The 21,460-nt window shown below is 42.8% G+C and overlaps 1 protein-coding gene across 1 annotated transcript in view; it reads left to right on the top strand.

The window, feature by feature from the left end:
- Positions 1 to 2,499: 2,499 nt before the first annotated feature.
- Positions 2,500 to 21,460, top strand: part of FREM2 (FRAS1 related extracellular matrix 2) — a 157,956-nt gene continuing 138,995 nt past the window's right edge. The window contains exons 1-2 of the mRNA XM_070471311.1: positions 2,500 to 7,944; positions 13,780 to 13,869. Coding sequence (XP_070327412.1) covers positions 2,772 to 7,944; positions 13,780 to 13,869 — 5,263 coding nt within the window. The 5' untranslated portion in view covers positions 2,500 to 2,771. The remainder of the gene's footprint in view (positions 7,945 to 13,779; positions 13,870 to 21,460) is intronic.

The following is a 21,460-nucleotide window of genomic DNA, read 5'->3' as shown; positions in this document are numbered from 1 at the left end:
TATCATCAAGGCAAAATACATTTAAGTAAATAAACGTATGTGTTACTTTCTCTGTAATTTAAAAAAACAAGTACCTAAGACATTTACCAAAAATAATTTCTAAGAGTCACTCCTTCACCTCTATCAAGGCAACCTAAATTAAAAAGTCAAAAAAATTATAACTTAGTGATTTCCTTAGGCTACTTGAAAATAAATGTGGACCTCTATTCTTCTTACCATTAAACAAAATATTGAACTCTGCCCTTCAGGCATACTGCCATACCTCAAATGCTGATCTTATCATTGCTTGCAAGTCAAACAGAGTTGGACTTTAAAAGGAAGAAAGGAAAGCCCTCCAGCCATTGGGAAGCACCAGGGGTCAGGCTGGTGGTCTCACTGGTCAGAATGAACCCACAGTCACGTCTGACATTTTTCAATCAAGACCCATACCAGGATTTGAAATAAAACACATAAAGAACCATATTCTGAAAATGATGTCCCTTTACATTTGACCTTTCAGTCATCCCTTTCAGATGTTCCTTCCAGTTCGTTTTATTTGTGAATAAGACATCATAGAATTTTTCTTTTGAATTCTATACATAATAATAAATAAGCATACTAAACTATAAAGTAACAATACCAAAACAGATCAGAAATTGATGAAGAGTTGGATGGGGATTTTCTCATATGTTTAAAAGATTGGTCACATCCCTTCTGTGTTCCTGGATGTCCATTTTGTACTAAATTGTAAAATGCATGTATGAATTGTACAGAGGAGTTCAAAGTTCTCTAGAAGTACAATATATATAGAATAGGCTGAAATATATTCCATTAACTAAATGTTATTTGTTTGGATAAGTGACTCACTTAAATTCTCTCCCTCTCCACTCCCAGGCAGAGGTTGCCCAGTGGGCTTCCTGGAGCGGACGCTGACATCACTCAGTACTCATGTAGAGGTGGTGTTGGGTCCTGGAAAATAGATCTCAATGCTGCAGGTAGCCATCAAAACCCTAAGCTGGAGGAGCTCCGGATAAAAGCACCAAACGGTTAAACGGATAAATGCTTCTCACCGAAATGTATCCCCCTATGCGTCTTAAAGGCTTCCCTGGAGGCTCGTTGGTAAAGAATCCACCTGCCAAACAGGAGACGCTGGTTTGATCTCTGGGACAGAAAGATCCCACTCCAGTATTCTTGCTTGGAAAATTCCATGGGCAGAGGAGCCTGGCGGGGCTACAGTCCACGGGGTCGCAAAGAGTCGGACACGACTTAGCCACTAAACAACAACAATGTATTTTACATCTTCAGTTTGGACAGAAATGTAAAAGGACTTAACACTGTCTTACATTCCCTCTCCACCCCCACCCCCAAATCTAAAATACCACTGAGCAGGAAAAGGGCAGAATGACCATTATTTCAATTTTATATTCCAACTAATTATCTGATTTGTATTATTGGAGAGAAAAGAATGTGACCTAAAATAAAACATCTTGCTCAGGAAAAGCAAGACTGCTTAAAGAACAAATGTGAAAACGGTAGAGTCTTAATTGTGAGGGTTCAAAGGGGAGGGGAGCAATTAGAAAACCTTTCCGGAGGGGAATCTCCGCACTTCTGAAGCCTGACAAACACAAGGGGGCAGGCAGAGCTCGAGTCAGGCTTCAAAACCGGCTGCCTGAAGGGAGCTAACCTATTTTAGCTCGTCCTCCGGATATTTATCAGTTCTCTCGGCATGCCGAGAACTGTGATGCTGACAGGCGGGTTTAGTTTGTACTTGGTCTAATTACTGCGAAGAGAACAGGAACATCTTTAATGACAGCTGCCCCAACAGCGGGCTTTGGAAGAGCCTGGGGCTACACTCCCCAGAACTTACTCTTTGGGGCGACCCTAGCGATTTCGATCTGACTGCATTTCTCACCCTTTCCAAAAGCCTCTTTCTCCTTTCGCTATGAAATTTGGTTGCAAAGCGGGGGCTTGTTGAAATCTCACCAATCCCGAGAACTGTACCCGTCATAATTTAAAAGGAGACAGCAGGGGGCGAGGGGAGGCTCTGCCTCCTCTAGTTTGACTTTTAATTCCAGCTCTCCTTCTTATGCAAATTTGCGCCCGAGTTTCTCCCTTTACTGCCCCGGGTTTTGATTCAAACTCCAGCCTCGTTGCTTCTAACTTGCCTCTTGGGCTTGCAAGTTTCAGCGAGAAATAAACATTCCCTGAGCATGTTCCCATTGGATCTGGGGAGTGGGAGGTAAAATGGGGGTTCTCGTGGATTGCAGGAGGCTGAAGTCCCAACCCTAGCACCTCAGAAAGAAGCGAGCCCCCTCACTTCCAGGACAACCTGTTGCGCCTTCTATCTCCTCCCCTGCGCGCCGTTTCCCCGCCTTGGCCCCCAGGACGTGATTGGCAGGAGTCGCTACCCAACCCTGGTCTCGGAGCCTCCTCCCCGGACTCACGATTGGCCTCCTGGGAGGACTGGAGTAAGGGGGTGCGAGGGGTGGGATTTCCCTCAAAGCTCAGGGTCCCGGGACTTGGAAAGGAGTGCAGGAGACTCAGTTCTCCGCGCGCCTGAGCCGCGAGCCGTGGAGCTGGGCCGGCCGGGATGGTGTAGCCTCCCCGCACAGCTCCAGCCTCGACCGCGCCGGGCCACTTTCCCATCCTTCTGGTCCATCCTCGCTGCAGTGAGACGCCGCGGGCGCCGTGCGGAGTTCCTGGCACTTTCCGGAGGACGCTCTCACCTCCTGCCCGGGACTGGGACTGACTGCGCTCTCCAGGGGACCGGGTTGAGTCGTCACAACCGGACCATGCGAGCCACCGGGACCCCCGGGGTCACCGCGCGCACGCGCCCCGCAGAAAACCCCACCAAGTCTCCACCGACGCCTCCGACGCCGCCCGGGCTGGCGCTGCTGCTTCTCCTGTCACTGGTAAGCCGCGTCCGGGCACAGCCACTTGACCCCGGCCGGGCCTTGCTGTCCCCGGATCTCGCGGGGGTTGCAGGGGTCCCCGCCGAAGAAGCCATAGTGCTGGCGAACCGCGGGCTCCGGGTGCCCTTCGGCCGTGAGGTCTGGCTGGATCCGTTGCAGGACCTAGTGCTGCAGGTGCAGCCGGGGGATCGGTGCGCGGTGACCGTGCTAGACAGCGACGCACTGGCCCAGCGGCCCGGCCGCCTGCGTCCCAAGCGCTTCCCCTGCGACTTCGGCGCGGGAGAGGTGCGCTACTCGCACCTGGGCGCGCGCAGCCCGTCGCGGGATCGAGTCCGGCTGCAGCTGCGCTACGACGCGCCGGGAGGGGCGGCCGTGCTCCCCTTGGTGCTGGAGGTGGAGGTGGTCTTCACCCAGCTGGAGGTTGTGACGCGGAACCTGCCCCTGGTCGTGGAGGAGCTGCTGGGGACCAGCAATGCCCTGGACGCGCGGAGCCTGGAATTCGCCTACCAGCCCGAGACCGAGGAGTGTCGCGTGGGCATCCTGTCTGGTTTGGGCGCGCTGCCTCGCTACGGGGAACTCCTTCACTACCCGCAGGCCCCGGGCCCGGCCAGCGAGGGGGACACCCAGGAGCCCCTCCTGATGGACTGCAAAGCATTCCAGGAACTGGGCGTGCGCTACCGCCACACCGCCCCCAGTCGTTCTCCGAACAGGGACTGGGTGCCCATGGTGGTGGAGCTGCGATCGCGAGTCTCTCCTGTGGGCAGCCCGGCTTTGAAGCGTGAGCACTTCCAAGTGCTGGTGAGAATCCGAGGAGGGGCTGAGAACACCGCCCCCAAGCCAAGCTTTGTGGCCATGATGATGATGGAGGTGGACCAGTTTGTCCTGACCGCCCTGACCCCAGACATGCTGGCAGCCGAGGATGCGGAGTGTGCCCCGGACTTGCTGATCTTCAATCTCACCTCTCCATTCCAGCCCGGCCAGGGCTTCCTGGTGAGCACTGACGACCGCAGTCTGCCCCTCTCCTCCTTCACTCAGAGGGATTTGCACCTCCTGAAGATTGCCTATCAGCCCCCCTCTGAAGACTCTGACCAGGAGCGTCTCTTTGAACTCGAGCTGGAAGTAGTGGACCCAGAAGGCGCTGCCTCCGATCCTTTTTCCTTCATGGTAGTGGTGAAGCCCATGAACACGCTGGCTCCAGTGGTCACCCGGAACACTGGCCTTATTCTCTACGAGGGCCAATCTCGGCCCCTCACTGGCCCTGCAGGCAGTGGACCACAAAACTTGGTCATCAGTGACGAAGACGACTTAGAGGCCGTACAGCTGGAGGTGGTGGCCGGGCTCCGGCATGGTCACCTTGTCCTTCTGGGTGCTTCCAATGGCAACTCTGCCCCTAAGACCTTTACTGTAGCTGAGCTAGCAGCCGGCCGAGTGGTCTACCATCACGATGACAAAGACGGCTCGCTAAGTGACAACCTGGTGCTCCGAATGGTGGACGGAGGACGCAGGCACCAGGTGCAGTTTCTGTTCCCCATCACCTTAGTGCCTGTGGATGACCAGCCACCAGTCCTCAATGCCAACACGGGGCTGACGCTGGCAGAGGGCGAAACTGTGCCCATCCTGCCCCAAGCTCTGAGTGCAACTGACACGGACTCAGAGGACTCTTTGCTACTTTTTGTGCTCGAGTCACCCTCCTCCACTGCAGGGCATCTGCTTCTCCGCCAGACCCATCCTCCCCAGGGGGAGGAGATGCTTCTCGGGAGCCCTTGGAGAAAACAGGGAGCATTCTTTGAGAAAACAGTGACAGAGTGGCGGCAGCAAGACATAACAGAGGGGAGACTTTTCTACAGGCACTCTGGGCCCCACAGTCCTGGGCCAGTGATTGACCAGATCACATTTCACGTCCAGGATAACCATGACCCCCCTAATAAGTCTGGGCTACAGAGGTTCGTGATACGCATTCATCCCGTGGACCGCCTCCCTCCTGAGCTGGGCAGCGGCTGTCCCCTTCGGATGGTGGTACAGGAATCCCAGCTCACACCGCTGAGGAAGAAGTGGCTACGTTACACGGACCTGGACACGGATGACCGAGAACTCCGTTACACAGTGACCCAGCCCCCGATGGACACAGATGAAAACCACTCACCAGCCCCACTGGGCACCTTGGTCCTGACCGACGATCCTTCGGTGGTGGTCGCCCATTTTACACAAGCGCAGGTCAACCACCATAAAATTGCTTACAGGCCTCCAGATCAGGAGCTGGGAGTGGCTGCCCGAGTGGCCCAGTTTCAATTCCAGGTGGAGGACCGAGCTGGGAACGTGGCTCCAGGGACCTTCACCTTTTATCTGCAGCCAGTGGATAACCAGCCGCCCGAAATCCTCAACACTGGCTTCACCGTTCAGGAGAAGGGCCACCACATCCTGAGTGAGGCTGAGTTGGGTGTGCGTGATGTGGACACTGATGTGGCCCACATCACCTTCACTCTCATACAGGTGCCCAAACATGGCCACATGAAGCTGTCTGGACAGGTACTGCATGTCGGTGGGATTTTCCACTTGGAGGACATAAAACAGGGTCGGATTTCCTACGCCCATAATGGGGCTGAGTCTCTGACGGACAGCTGCTCCTTGGAGGTCAGTGACAGACACCACGTGGTGCCCGTCACTCTCAGAGTGAATGTCCAGCCAGTGGGTGGTGAGGTGCCCATGCTGAGCCTTCCTGCAGGCACTCTGGGATCCTATCTGGACGTTTTAGAAAACGGGGCTACTGAAATCACTGCCAGTGTTATCAGGGGGACCAACGGGGACGCTGATGATTTGATGTTGACTTTCCTCTTGGAAGATCCGCCCCTATATGGAGAAATTCTGGTCAATGGAGTTCCAGCAGAGCAGTTTACCCAAAGAGACATCTTGGAGGGCTCTGTCGTCTATGCTCACACAAGTGGGGAGATAGGTCTCTTGCCCAAAGAAGACTCTTTCAACCTGAGTCTGTCAGATATGTCTGAAGAATGGAGAATAGGCGGTAACACTATCCAAGGAGTTACCGTGTGGGTGACCATCCTCCCTGTTGACAGCCAGGCCCCAGAAATTTCTGTAGGTGAACGGTTTATCGTGCTGGAAGGTGATAAAAGCGTTATAACCTCAATGCACATAAGTGCTGAAGACATCGATTCTCTCAATGATGACATCTTGTGCACCATCGTCATTCAGCCTACCTCGGGTTACGTGGAGAACATCTCTCCAGCCCCCGGCTCTGAAAACTCAAGAGCAGGAATTGCTATAAGTGCTTTTACTCTGAAAGATCTCAGGCAAGGTCATATAAACTATGTCCAGAGTGTCCATAAAGGAGTAGAACCGGTGGAAGACAGATTTATATTTCGTTGTTCTGATGGCATTAACTTTTCAGAGAGACATTTTTTCCCCATTGTAATCATTCCCACCAACGATGAACAGCCAGAAATATTCATCAGGGAATTTATGGTGATGGAAGGCATGAGTCTGGTGGTTGATACACCCATCCTCAATGCTGCTGATGCTGATGTTCCTCCGGATGACTTAACTTTCACTATTACCAGGTTTCCCACCCACGGTCACATCATGAACCAGCTGATAAATGGCACCATTTTGGTGGAAAGCTTCACCTTGGACCAGATCATAGAGAGTTCCAGCATCATTTATGAGCACGATGACTCTGAGACTCAGGAAGACAGTTTCGTGATTAAACTCACAGATGGTAAGCACTCTGTGGAAAAGATGGTCCTCATTATGGTTATTCCTGTTGATGACGAGACCCCTAGGATGGCCATCAATAATGGACTGGAAATAGAAATCGGGGAAACCAAAATTATCAACAACAGAATATTAATGGCAACTGATTTAGATTCTGAAGACAAATCCTTGGTTTACATTATTCGTTATGGGCCAGGACATGGCTTATTACAGAGACAAAAACCTGCGGGTGTCTTTGAAAATATCACGTTGGGCATGAATTTTACTCAGGATGAAGTAGACAGAAATTTGATTCAGTATGTCCATTTTGGGCAAGAAGGCATTCGGGATCTAATTAAATTTGATGTGACTGATGGAATCAATGCCCTCATAGATCGCTACTTTTATGTGTCTATTGGAAGCCTTGACATTGTCTTCCCCGATGTGATAAGTAAAGGAGTGTCCTTGAAAGAAGGTGGTAAGGTCACCCTCACAACAGATCTACTGAGCACTAGTGACTTGAACAGTCCTGATGAAAACTTAGTTTTTACCATCACCAGGGCTCCCATGAGAGGCCACTTAGAAAGCACAGACCAACCTCGAGTGTCTATCACATCTTTCACTCAGCTCCAACTGGCTGGCAACAAAATCTACTATATCCACACAGCTGATGATGAGGTAAAGATGGACAGTTTTGAGTTTCAAGTCACTGACGGACGTAACCCTGTCTTTCGGACATTCCGTATCTCCATCAGTGATGTGGACAACAAAAAGCCAGTGGTCACCATCCATAACCTGGTTGTCAGTGAAGGTGAAAAGAAGCTGATTACTCCCTTTGAACTCACCGTGGAAGACAGGGATACTCCAGACAAACTCTTGAAATTCACTGTCACCCAGGTGCCTGTTCATGGTCAACTCCTATTCAACAATACCAGACCCACCATGGTTTTTACCAAGCAGGACTTGAATGAAAACTTAATCAGCTACAGACATGATGGTACCGAGTCAAGTGAAGACAGCTTCTCCTTCACAGTGACTGATGGTTCCCATACAGAGTTCTATGTTTTTCCTGATACAGTTTTTGAAACAAGAAGACCCCAAGTAATGAAGATCCGGATCTTAGCTATTGACAACAGAGTCCCCCAAATTGCAGTGAACAAAGGGGCCTCTACACTTCGCACTCTGGCCACAGGCCACTTGGGGTTCATGATCACAAGTAAAGTGTTGAAAGCAGAGGACAGAGACAGCTTACATGTTTCTCTCCGGTTTATTGTGACGGAGGCCCCTCGACATGGATATCTCCTTAACCTGGGCCAAGGCAACCACAGTGTGACTCAGTTTACACAAGGTATGGTTCACTTTTCTTTCTTTATAATCAAAGGGCACTCCAAGTCTTATTTCTTAAGATATGGCTGTCATTGATAACTTTTTAAGTAGAGCATCAAATTAGAGGCCAGGGAGGACTTCCCTGGTGGTTCAGTGGTTAGGACTCCATGCAGGGGGTGTGGGTTTGATCCCTGGTCCAGGAACTAAGATCCCATGTGCCACATAGCACTGCCAAAGGAAAGGTGAAAATACAGGGACTCTGTTTCCTAAGGGAACAGCTCCCTTCTTGCCATATGCCCCACTGTAGTGACCTTCATTAGTAGGAGTATTGTATTTTGAAAATATAAGCTAAGATGCCAAAGAAAAAGCTGAACTTCAGTGAATTAAATTTGAAGCAGGCTTTTCAACTCTGTTCCATTAGCCCCACTTTTCCTCTGAGCAACCTGTTTTGTATGCGGAAGACAGTTCATGAAGCCTGTTAGCATCTTAGAGAAAGATGTGCTTTCTAAATTTTCTGAATCCACATAATTATTATTACCAGCCACCATTCAAATAGGGACCTCCCAGGTGTCGCAGTGGTAAGGAATCCATCTGCCAATGCGGGAGACACAAGAGACACAGCCTCCATCTCTGGGTCAGGAAGATCCCTTGGAGTAGGAAATGGCAACCCACTTCAGTACTCTTGCCTGGGAAGTTCCATGGATAGAGGAGCCTGGCGAGCTATAGTCTGTGAAATCGCAGAGTCAGACATGACTGAGCACATCAGCGTGTTACCATTCAAATAGACCCTTCCAATTTGTATTAATTTGATAGCTTTTTAGAGGGTTGTTCTAACACTATTATTATTGTTAGCAACTTTGTAATGAAAATAGAAAGATGTATTTATATTTACTTTGTAGATTTTAGAATTTTTATAAGATTTTATGAGACTAACACCTGTCCAAAGATATAATAGGTAAACACTTATCTAGATTTAGAACGATTACATATGTACAAGGCATGTTACCTGAACCACACAAGAAAAGAAAGTTTATTTAATAATGTGTAAGAAGACCAGGTGGTGTTAGTGGTAAAGAACCTGCCTGCTAATGCAGGAGATGTAAGAGACACGGGTTTGATCCCTGGGTTGGGAAGTCCCCTGGAGGAGGGCATGACAACCCACTCCAGTATTCTTGCCTGGAGAACCTAGTGGACGGAGGAGCCTGGGGTCGCAAAGAGTCAGACACGACTGGAGTGACAGCACAAGCAAGAAGACAGGAAGTCCATCACCAAAATATATATCCAGTTCATTGTTAAGAGCCTAAAGATACTTTAACAAAATTAGGAGGAGGAGGAAATTATTTTCTCATTTCACACCTCCTCTCTGCCCAGTGTCAAACACAGTAACAAATGGTATTGCCTCAAGCATCTGCATTCTCCGAGATGAATGCATGTTTGTAACCTTGATTTTCTTTGTGTGTCCACACAGTCTGAGACAGGAAGGGCAGGTGACCTGTGCAGAGTTACTCAGTGACTAAAGGGAGAAGCCCATTCAATCTGCTGGCTTGGGAGTTAGACCTCTGTTTTCTAGAATGTGCAACTTTCATTACAAAGAGTTTTGGGTTGCTTTCATGAAAATCTCACCCTTGTCAGAATGGAAACCAGATCTCTCCTGTGTGAGCTCTGTGGGTTGGAGATGGAGTTAAATCCCAGGGCTTCCCAAGGGGGAGTGTTATTGTCCTGTAACAGTGTTAGACTCTTAGGTAACAAATGCTTTAATAAACATGGATGTCGCAGAGTGTAGTGTTAAAGTAAACTGCTTCTCTGTTTTAGATTCTGGCAAATAGCCCTACCCTTCAACCTCCTGATTCTTGGCTGAAAGCCTGAATATATATCCTAGGGCCTGCAGGGACAGGAAAACTTCTGGGTGCCAAGTGTCATGCAAGACCAGCAGGAAACTTGTGTGTGAAGGCTTTCTGAGGATAGAGATGCATGCACTCTTAGACTGGTTTCTTTTCTTGGAAAGGAAAGAGGATGAAAGGAATATTGAAAGGTTATTCTTTAGAGGATCGAAAATGTTACTTCAAACGAATCCTGTGATCAGAAAAAAGAATCTGATTTTAGTGATTTTTTTAAAAAAAAATTTCTGAATGAAAATAGGGCAAGGATATTTAATTTAAATTCCATGGACCAAGTCCAACAGCTCAAAATATTGGAATATTATTTCCTGAATGCTGAGCCATTAAATCATGCTCTTTCAATACAGACCTTTGCTCTGTCACTAGCTTGGAATCACCGTGATTGCTTTTTTGTAGTCATTTGTAAATATAGAGTAGCTGTGAGTTTATTATAAAAAGTGAATATAAATTTTTAAGATTACATTTTAGGAGAAAACATCACGTTCCAATGAGAATGCAAATACTGAACAGAGGAAAATTGCTTTTATTTAATCACACAGGACTCATTTCAACAAGTTGAGGCTGGTGTTTGATTCGGAGGAGTTATTATGGAAATTAGATGAGTGAGTAAAAATGGAGAAAGCTCCGTTATCGTGGTTACCGTGGCTACTCTTGCCGTAGAGGAAGTAATGTTGTTGCTGTTGTTCTGCCGCTCAGCCATGCCCTACTCTTTGCGACCCCATGGACTGCAGCACACCAGGCTCCTCTGTCCTCCGTTATCTCCCAGAGTTTGCTCAAATTCATGTCCATTGAGTCGGTGATGCTATCTAACCTCTCATCCTCTGCCAGAGGAAGTGACAGCAGTGTCTAAAGTGATGACTGTGCTGTCTTTTTCTTTGTTTTGTTTTATCATGAAGGGACAAGCTGAACAATATTTTGATGGATTTTCAATACACTGAATTAAGTCAGCTTAGCATATATGGCTTGGGAAGGTTATTGTCAAATAGATTGACTAAATGGTCCCTAAGAGAAGAAAAAAACAAAAACATGATTTCTAAACATATTAACTTTCACTCTTAGGAAAAGTAACCAAGGTAGAATTAGACAGATTAGGGAAATTTTTTAGTTCTTTTCAAACATCATGTTTTGTCAAGGTATGCTTCTTTGCTCTGTCCACCGCAGGTCTCAAGTACCATGATTTTTTTTCTCTACAACAAATACATAGTGATATCTTATGGGAGATAATTTATCAGTTTCTGAAATTTCCCCAAAGATAACCAAGGTGTGGTTACCAGGAATGTCAATTAATTTAGAATTTAAAAAAAAATGAAATGATTGTGTAGATAAACTGAAATAAATCTGATGTAAGTTTAAGAGCAAGAAGAAAATCTAGTTAATTATCCTAAGTTTACTTTAAAAAGACAGCATTTTGGCTATTAGATTTTTATCTTTTTAATACTTCTGTACCTTAAGAGGCAAGTGTTTATATATATATAAACAAAATAATATGTTCAGGTGCTCAGTCATGTCTGACTCCTTGTGACCCCATGGACAGTAGCCCACCAGGCTCCTCTGTCCATGGATTTCCCAGGCAAGAATACTGGAGTGGGTTGCAATTTCCTTCTCCAGGGGATCTTCCCAACCCAGGGATTGAACCTAAGTCTCCTGCATTGCAGGTGCATTTGTTACCAACTGAGCCACCAGGGAAGTCCTATGTATAATATAAATACATTATGTATATATATACACACACATGTATATAAATACATGTATATAAGCATATATAAGTATATACATTTTATATAAAATACTTATATTTTATAAATACTTATTTATATTCTATAAATACTTATATACAGAGGCACGTATAGAATAACTGTTGCAATCAAAGTCTTTACTTGAGGTTTTGAACAATGCATTATTAAGAAAATTATAAAAAGAGTTTTCGTTTGTTTCATCTAATCAATAGTTTAGGTCTAACTTGGAGGGAAAATTTAACTCTTGAGTATGTTATAACTGAATTCATGTTCTCATTACTTTAAGAAAGAAAACTTCTGAAAAATCAGCCTTGAAGTGGTAATTTGTTTTAATGAAATGATCTCCCAAGTACTATAGTTTTTATTTAGAAAACATTGATACAAGGACTGGGTGTTTCTTTTTCTTTTTCTTATAGTACAACCTTTAGATTTTCTTATAGAATTAAAGATGACCTTTCCACGTGACCAGAGGATGTTGTCTTTCTGCTAAGCACCTAAGAGTCAGAGCAGAATTCCCTTCACTCCTTCACCAATAAAACTAAAGGCTGTAAAAGTTGAGAGTTGTAAGAGTAAACTGGGAAAGAGCAATACATGAGGTTTCACTCCTTACCCTGCAGAAACATCATCCATACAAAGGGAAAGATACAAGTGTGGGCTACCAGACCTCCAGCCTCTTTAATTTTAGATTAAGACACATTTGAGTCTTTATTGAATGTAAGATCCTTGAGCAAAGGACCATGGAAACAGAAAACAAAAATTTTCAACCTTCTACAAAAGGTAACCATGCAGAAAGAGGCAGAATTTGGAGAAATTATAATAGAGTTAGAAATGAAGTTCTAAGGAGAACAAAACATCTTGAACTTGGCTTTGTCCTTAAGTATCTTTATGCACAAGAAGGTACTGTTAACTATTAAATCAGATTTCCCCCTCTTCAAATGTCTGATGGTAAGCAAGTCACCTTTCAAATCTATGTGAGCCAAGGTAGATTGTATGTTGGAGCTATAGAAGTCCATGGAGGAACTGGTCATTTCTAATACTCTGCATCACTTGAGGGATCTTCCCTGGCAGTCCAGTGATTAAGACTTCACCTTCCAGTGCAGGGGGTACAAATTCAATCCCAGGTCGGGGAGCTAAGATCCCGCATGCCTCGAAGCCAGAAAACCACAAACAGAAAATAGAAACTAATACTGTGCATCACGTGATACTATTCCTTTCATAAAATCATTTTCTTATATGTGATGCCTATAAACTCCATAGCTTGAACTGATTAAAGATCTTAGAAGATGAATAAACCACACACGAGACAAATATTGCTTATCACTGTTGAAGCAGTCTTTAGCCATGATCTTGATATTAAGTAATCTTGAAAACAACTACTTTCTGATTGGCCCAGATCTATAATAATGGTGGTCTGCTAGTGAGTCATGGGAGTGTCACAGGACAGAATGATGTTTATTTTATTATGTTGTCCGTGTGGCATTGTTACAGAGAAAAACACAAAATGGATGAATAAATTTTAAAATTGTGTATTAGTCAATACTGAACACAAACCATACCAGTGAACTTGAGAGCTTGAATAGAAAATAGTAGAATAAAAACATTTCCGAGGCAGAATAATTTTTCACTCTGAATAAAGGTTTCAGCTTTTACCAGATGTTTTCTAAGTTCTCTGTGGTACTGGGTCATGATAGAAACTTAAATCTGTGGGATTTTTTTTTTTTCATTTTTTTCTTTCAAAAATTTGGAGAGCTTAGAAACAGCCTGCTGTAACACAAGAGGAAAGAAAAGTTAGCCTAAAGGGAAAGCAGAGGAACCTCTGTCCTCTCAGGGCCAGGGAGGCAAAGGGTGTGATTTCTGTAGTGCCAGGAAATCTGCCATGCCTCAAAATATCTCCCTTTCCACCTGTCATGGAGTCTGACATTCCGTATTTAGATAGTCACTCCTTTGGTGCATGAACATGCAAATACCAGTGGGAGGGGCAACACCTTGCTATTATTATAGCCTAACTCCTGCACTCTATTTATCTGTGTAAGGGATCAGATTTCCAAGGGACAGCTGAAATCAAGGGGGCTTAGAGATAGGAGAAATAAGATAGCACCGATTCCCTTAGGAGAAGATCTAAACGTGGTTCAGAAGAGTAACAGCCAATAGGACTTACCGTACATGATGAGTCACCAGTTTTGCTCTAGTAATTAATCATCTTGTTATTTGGTTGTTTTCTAGCTGACATTGATGATATGAAAATATGCTATGTCTTAAGAGAAGGGGCTAATGCCACAAGTGACATATTCCACTTTACGGTTGAAGATGGGGGTAAGTATTCACTCTCCTGTTAGTATAAACAAGGAGAGTGACTTTTGTTCATCGCTCTTTGACAGCCTTCATACAAGGAATCTGTATCAAGTATCAGTTTAGGCTCACCTAAATTTTTATGGAGTGAATTTGGTATTTTCTTTAGAAAATCTTATGTTCTCAATCAGACACCATCCTACTCTGCAATGATTGTGAATACATGTTCTAGTTATATTATTTTTGTCTTGTGATTTGTAAAGCACTAAAGAGAAAGATCTATATAAATAGGATCCTCACGTCCAGTTGTTCGGATTTTGCTCTGCATAAAGCTGCCTACTTGAGGCGACAAGATGTTGAACCAGCCAGCCCCACTTGCAAAGCATGTCCTATCTAGCTGTTTGCCCCAAGGGGGTGCCTTTTTCTAATTTGCTTGGGTGCTGTGTGGACTAAGGCTGGTGGATGATACATAGCATTCACCAAGAGATCAATGCTAAGTAAATATACGTTTCATCTCATCAAGTTCAGTATGTCTAATGATTGTCTTAGTTTGGGGAATTTAGAGACTTAGTCTTGCTAAACTTTTCCTTAGTGGAGTCTGAATACTGCAGAGTATAGACTATGACCTGAGATCTAAGCCACCTCAGTAATTTTTTGTCATCACTCTTTCAGTGCCCTGACAGCCACTCCCATTGTTCAGTTCTCTTCCTCACCCTAGGAGGAAAGCTGGCCACTTCTAGATTGGTCATAAAGATGTTTGTGTTCTCATTTGCTCTCAGAAGAAGCAAAAGCATCTCAGGAAGAATGTGGACAGGATACAGGAAATGAGGGGACCTATGTGCAAGGGAAGAGAGAGGGAGAAATAATTCCGATTCAGTCATCTGTTTCTTTATGACACCTTATAAAAATGCACACTGTTCTGTCATCTATCTCAAAAAGATTCCGTGTTACCCTTCCTATTTTTTGAAGTATTAAATCGCGCTTGTTTAAAATATCACTGGACGTAACAGGATCGCAAGCTCTAAAAAATGACATCTACTGAGTGTGTGCCAGAGAGGCAAAAAAAAAAAAAAGTGTCAATTTGGGTTCAACGAAATTTAGTAAGTTTAATAACTTTATTTTTTTAGCAACCAAATTATACTTTACTATTCAACATATTGATAAGTGAATCTTAGTAGGAAACCAAGTTCTGAGAAGGAAATAGAAACTTATAGAAATAGAAATAGAAACTTATAGAAAAATAGAAATAGAAATAGAAACTTATAGAAAACTAATCTGCTTGTTGAATCTTGCTGCTCAAATGGGAAATTTCACTGTGAGTAAACTTTAGAATGAGACTCTGAAATAATTCAGGTTTGTATTTTATGTACATATATTTGTGTATATATATACACACACACAGAGACACACACACACACATATTTGTTGGCTTCCCGGGTGGCATAGTGGTAAAGAATCTGCCTGCCATGCAGGAGACACAGGAGATGTAAGAGACACAGGTTTTTTCCCTGGGTCATGAAGATCTCCTGGAGGAGCAAATGACAACCCACTGCAGTATTCTTGCCTGGAGAACCCCATGGACAGAGGAGCGTAGCAGGCTACGGTCCGGAGTCACAAAGAGTCAGACATGACTGAGCATCTGAGCACACACACACATATTTATATATATATATATATATGTTCCCTCATAGCTCAGTTGGTAAAGAATCTGCCTGCAATGCAGGAGACTCTGGTTCAATTTCCTGGGCCGGGAAGATTCGCTGGAGAAGGGATAGGCTACCCACTCCAGTATTCTGGCCTGGAGAATTCCATGGACTATACAGGGTCTCAAAGAGTTGGACATGACTGAGCAACTTTCACTATATATATATAAAATAAATTTAAGGACTAAATTGTTGGCTTAAAGCACCATGTATATATCTCAGAATGACTGAATAAACCTCAATAACAAAAGTATCATTTTCTTTAAAACTGCCAAAAAAGTTTGAAATCCAATGACTACAATTCCAAGACATCATAGCCTTTACTTTTCTATATATTTTATTTTTCTTTCTTTTTATTCACATATATGCTCTGTTATTCTGCACATTTCTTTCCTAAGCTGGATGGACTTTTAGTATTTACTCAAATTTTGGTCTGTGTTCAAACATTAGAAAACACTATGCTGTATCATATTTCAAAATATTAAGTGAAGAATGACTAGCTGAAGAGACTGGGTTTATTTTTGGATTTGCTGAAAAAAATGAATGAGCCTCTAAAGACTGTGTTTATGGAAATAGGAACTAAATCATTTTGGGAGCTTTTTCAGAGCTAGAGTTTCATGTGAGAGAGAAAACTTCCAGAGATGTTGCCCTTTATTCTTTTTTTCCCCACTGATAATGTGTTACTTATAGGGTTCAGGCAGATTCTGGCAACTTTTGGTGGAACAGAATTTATTTTTAATTTCCCCAATGCAAGAAAACTTCTCTTGGACAGAATAATCATAGAGAAACTGCAAGGGTAAAAACTGAAAAGTCATATATGTATTTCAAAATATTTTTAGTCTGATACTTATTTTTTGATTGTCTATAACATATCCTAATATTTGAATGAGAAGTGCAATGCTACTTAAACTTACAGAGAATATTGAGTGAAATTCTTCTCTCTGGAAAGTGTGAGGTATTTTGACAAACAGAAGTAAAAAAAAAAAATTTTTTTGCAACATTTGTGAGAAAAGAAAAAATAGTTTTCTTTCCTTTCTACAAAAATATTATACTAAGAATTTTAAATTTTTTCTGACCTAGCTATGTATCTTCTAGTTGTACAGTCAATAATTTCTTCAAAATACATTCCAGAAAAGACCTATTTTATAGACTGTAATAGAAACACATATTTTCAATATGGTCAAATGTAACAATGTAAATTTCATGAACTAGATGACATGTTTATGAAGACATATTTATGATATCATTTAACACTTCTCAAAGACATGTTTGTCTCAGGAATTATGGCAGGTACTTGAATCTTATGAACAAGGATTAGCCTTGCTTCTCAGTTGGAAGGATCTAGGTCTTGGAACAACCAGATAATATCCCCAAACACAACCATCCTTCCAGAAAGTTACAAGAGCTCCTCAAGGATATTTATTCTTCCCATCTGACGACAGTCTTTTTAGACCAGAGGGTTTGGTTATTGAATTCAGCTGTTGTGATTTATTGTCATTTATCAATATTTTATTAACTTTCCTGGTGACTCAGTAGTAAAGAATCTGCCTATCAATGCAGGAGATGTGGGTTCAATTCTTGGGTTGAGAATATCCCCTGGAGAAGGAAATAGCAACCCACTCCAGTATTCTTGCTTGGGAAATTCCATGGACAGAGGAGCCTAGCAGGCTACAGTCCATGGGGTCACAAAGAGTCGGACACAACTTAGCTACTAAACAACAGCAATCAATACTTTATATAATTTTGTAAGCATATCTATAAACCATTCTAATGAAATATATGAAATGCTTTTAGCACTTCACATCTGGGAAGCAAATCAAAGTCTCATGTCATAAAACCAAGAACTCTCTACCACCAATTCTCTCTTCAACCCACTAAATTCGTTCTTCAAATCTACCATATTTATTTTAGGATAGCAACTGTCTAAATAAATTTACTAGAGCAAATAGAATCTTCAAATAGTCTTAAAAATAAAATATAGCTTTTAATTTCAGGGATCAAGAATGGGAGAAGAGAGGGAGGAGAACAGAAAACTAAAATCTTCTGTTTCAGATTTAATTATCACAAGAACCTGGCTAGCCACAGAATTCTTCTGTTAACATGTAGTAATGGACTGGGACCATCCACTACTAAGAGGTGGTGCTTAGGACAGAGTTTCTACTTTTCAGTTTTTGGAGGGCTTGGGGGCAATTACCAATGAGGGCAATGACTATAGAGTTATCTATTCAAAGAATAATGTCAGAATTTTCACCTCAGGGAGTTCTGCTCTGTTTGGGCTTAATGAATGTTGCTTAATATAGCAGGTATATATTATACACACATACATATGTATTCATACCTCATGCACACATACTCATGTGTCATTATTCTTTCAGTTAGATCTTTTATCAGAACTGTCATTTATGCAATTTTGCCTTCATAGCTCCCAGCATGGTTAAATATATATATGACAGATGAGGGAACTGAATCACAGATATAGGTAACTGACCTCTTGCAGGTTGCATAATGAGGCAACTAGAGGCCAGTTTGAATCTTGGATTCTTTCCCCAAAATAGTAACTTCGACACATTCAGGAGAGACTTGAGAGAGAGGAATGCTCAAACCCTTCTGGTTTCTCCAGACTGAGTCTTGCATGTTCGATAGATGAGACTGAAGAGTTCAGTTCAATTCAGTTCAGTCACTCAGTCATGTCCAACTCTTTGCAACCCTGTGGACGGCAGCACTTCAGGCTACCCTGTCCATCACCAACTCCTGGAACTTGTTCAAACTCATGTCCAATGAGTCAGTGAAGCCATCCAACCATCTCATCCTCTGTCGTCCCCTTCTCCTTCCGCCTTTTGTCTTTCCCAGCATCAGGGTCTTTTTCAATGAGTCAGTTCTTCACATCATGTGGCCAAAGTATTGGAGTTTCAGCTTCAGCATCAGTCCTTCCAATGAATATTCAGGGCTGATATCCTTTAGGATGGACAGGTTCAGTCTCCTTGCAGTCCAAGGGACTCTCAAGAGTCTTCTCCAACACCACAGTTCAAAAACATCAATTCTTCAGTGCTCAGCTTTCTTTATAGTCCAACTCTCACATCCATACATGACCACTGGAAAAACCATAGCTTTGACTAGATGGACCTTTGTTGGCAGAGTAATGTCTCTGCTTTTTAATATGCTGTCTAGGTTGGTCATAGTTTTCTTCCAAGGAACAAGTGTCTTTTAATTTCATGGCTGCAGTCACCATCTGCAGTGATTTTGGAGCCCAGAAAGATAGTCTTTCACTGTTTCCCCATATATTTGCCATGAAATTATGGGACCAGATGCCATGATCTTCATTTTTTGAATGTTGAGTTTTAAGCCAGCTTTTTCACTCTCCTTCTTTTACCTATCAAAAGATTAGGATCTGCTGATAGGTAAAAGTTCTGCATCATTTGGAGTATAGTTTTTTATTTTAGAATACCTTAAATGTCACTGTATCCTAACATTTATAGTATTCTTTCCTGGTACCACCCTGTAATTTTTCTAACTACATGTGGAGAAAAATGTATTCTTTCTAAAGTTAAACACAAATCAAATCAGTCCTAAGATACCATTTTATACTTGTTTTATCAATTACAAAGAAACTTTTAGAAAATTCACCTCAGGGATTATGATGAAATAGTTATACTTCCAAACTATTTGTGAAGTTGAAAACTAAGAAAATGAAGTTGAAGAAACATCTCTGAGTTGTAGATGGAATCAGACAGCCTATAAGACTCCATTTGAGACATAGCTTAACAGAAGTAAAGACTTAGAGGCACACGTATGTCACCATGTGAACAATAGCAATATGGAAATTGCTCTAAATGCCAATAAAAATAAGAAGAGCTTTTTAGTAATAGTATCAACACCAGAAAATGTTATACAGCCCTGAAAATTAATAATTATAAAATTGTCATAATGTAATTCTTAAAATGATCATTTAGTAATGAAATAGGTATATTGGAATATTAATAAAGAACATGCAGCAATTCCCTGGTGATCCACTGGTTAAGACTCTACAGTTTCATTGCTAAGGGCCTGCGTTCAATCCCTGGTGGGCCTTCCTGATGCCTCAGACGGTAAAGAATCCACCTGCAATGCAGGAGACCAGGTTTGATCCCTGGGTTGGGAAGATCCCCTGGAGAAGGAAATGTACTCTTGACTGAAGAGAAGAATCCCATGGGCAGAGGAGCCTGGCGAGCTACAGTCCATGGGGTCACAAAGAGTCAGACATGACTGAGCGACTAACACTTTCACTGTTAGAGTACTAAAGTCCAACAAACAGCGTGGTGCAGCCAAAAAAAAAAAAAAGGAAATATTATATCAAAATAGGTCATCCAACCAGATTTTCCGGGGCCAAACAACACATGCATTTTCATAGTTACAATCTAAAAGGTCAGATTCTGGAGTTATGAAATGTGCTTCTGTTATCTGTGGCTTCTGCTGAGATTTCCTACCTAAGTGTGCGTTACAGTCACCTATGAGTGCATGCTTGCTTGTGTCTGACTCTTCGTGACCCCATGGACTGTAGCCCACCAGACTCTTCTGTCCATGGAATTTTCCAGGCAAGAATACTGGAGTGTGTTGCCATTTCCTCCTCTAGGGGATCTTCCCAACTCAGGGATGGAACCCTGCGTCTCCTGCATTGGCAGTGGATTCTTTACCACTGCACCGCCTGGATTTAGCTAAACTGTCATCCATGTCTTTTGTTTTTACTCTTTATGCCTTCTCAAGGGTAACTCAGTATAATAATAATAATAATACAGACTTGGAAAATACATCCTCTTTTGATAATTGCCTCTTTGAATGAAAATTCCAGATTTAGTACTCTGGAATTTCGTGGGAAGAAAAAAAGCATGCATTCTTTTATATTTCTTTTATTCTTTTACTGGAGTATAGTGGCTTTACAATGTTGTATTCGTTTCTGCTGTATGGCAAAGTGAATCAGCCACATGTTTACCTATATCCTCTCTTCCTTGGGTTTCCTCCCCACTTAGGTCATCTCAGAGCACTGAGTAGAGTTTCCTGTGATACCCAGTGGGTCCCCATTAGTTATCTATTTTATACATAGTAGTTTTATGTGTCAACCCAGTCTCCCAATCCATCCCACCTCACCTTTCCCCCCTTGTTATCCACGTTTGTTCTGTATGTCTGTGTCTCTATTTCTGAGAAAACCGCACATTCTTTTATCCCCTTTTTAACAGAGCATTTCTGGTCTGATTTCTTCTCAGCATCTAACTCTGTAATTTTCCTATTCTCACATTCTGTGTATTTTAACATGGAAGCGCTCCTGTCCCTTTTTAATTTTCTCATCAATAAACTCCTGCAGCTCTTTATTGTGATGTGAAACCCAGTCTCAGGTAACTGTTCCAGGCATGCCCCACCCTCAGCCCTAAAGACTGTTAATCACTCTTCAACTTTCGACTCAAATGTCATTCCCTCTCTAGAGTTGTTCCCAGCATGTTGATAACAAAATTTGTCATGCCTTTTGTGTGTGTGTGTGCTTCTGTCCCTATCTTTATTTATAACAAGAAAGTTGTGTCCTGATTATTTGCTACTGTGAAGATCTTCATTAGTAGAGAAGAAACTTTTTCAAATCAAAAAGATGTCGTTAATCTTTATACCACAGTGCCTGCACATGGGTGAACACAGAGTAAATATTTCACAAATATTAATATAAATGAATAGATAAATGGCAAAAAGAAGCTCTATTTTATATAAGGATTGATTAAATAGTATTCTATGAAAAGTTCCTATAAACAATTCCCAGGGGACCTGTGCATTCTTTTAGAACATTCTCTTATCCTAGCATTAATTTAAATCCCTGTGGCACCAAAAAAGATTTTTAGTAAAGCTTTCACATTTTTAAACACATGGAACTAACTCCTATAAAAATGCCTTTGAAA

This window comes from Odocoileus virginianus, chromosome 8 (assembly GCF_023699985.2).
Source record: "Odocoileus virginianus isolate 20LAN1187 ecotype Illinois chromosome 8, Ovbor_1.2, whole genome shotgun sequence".
NCBI lineage: Eukaryota > Metazoa > Chordata > Mammalia > Artiodactyla > Cervidae > Odocoileus > Odocoileus virginianus.
The sequence above is the reverse complement of the archived record's forward strand: the minus strand, read 5'-3'. Positions and strand labels throughout refer to the sequence as shown.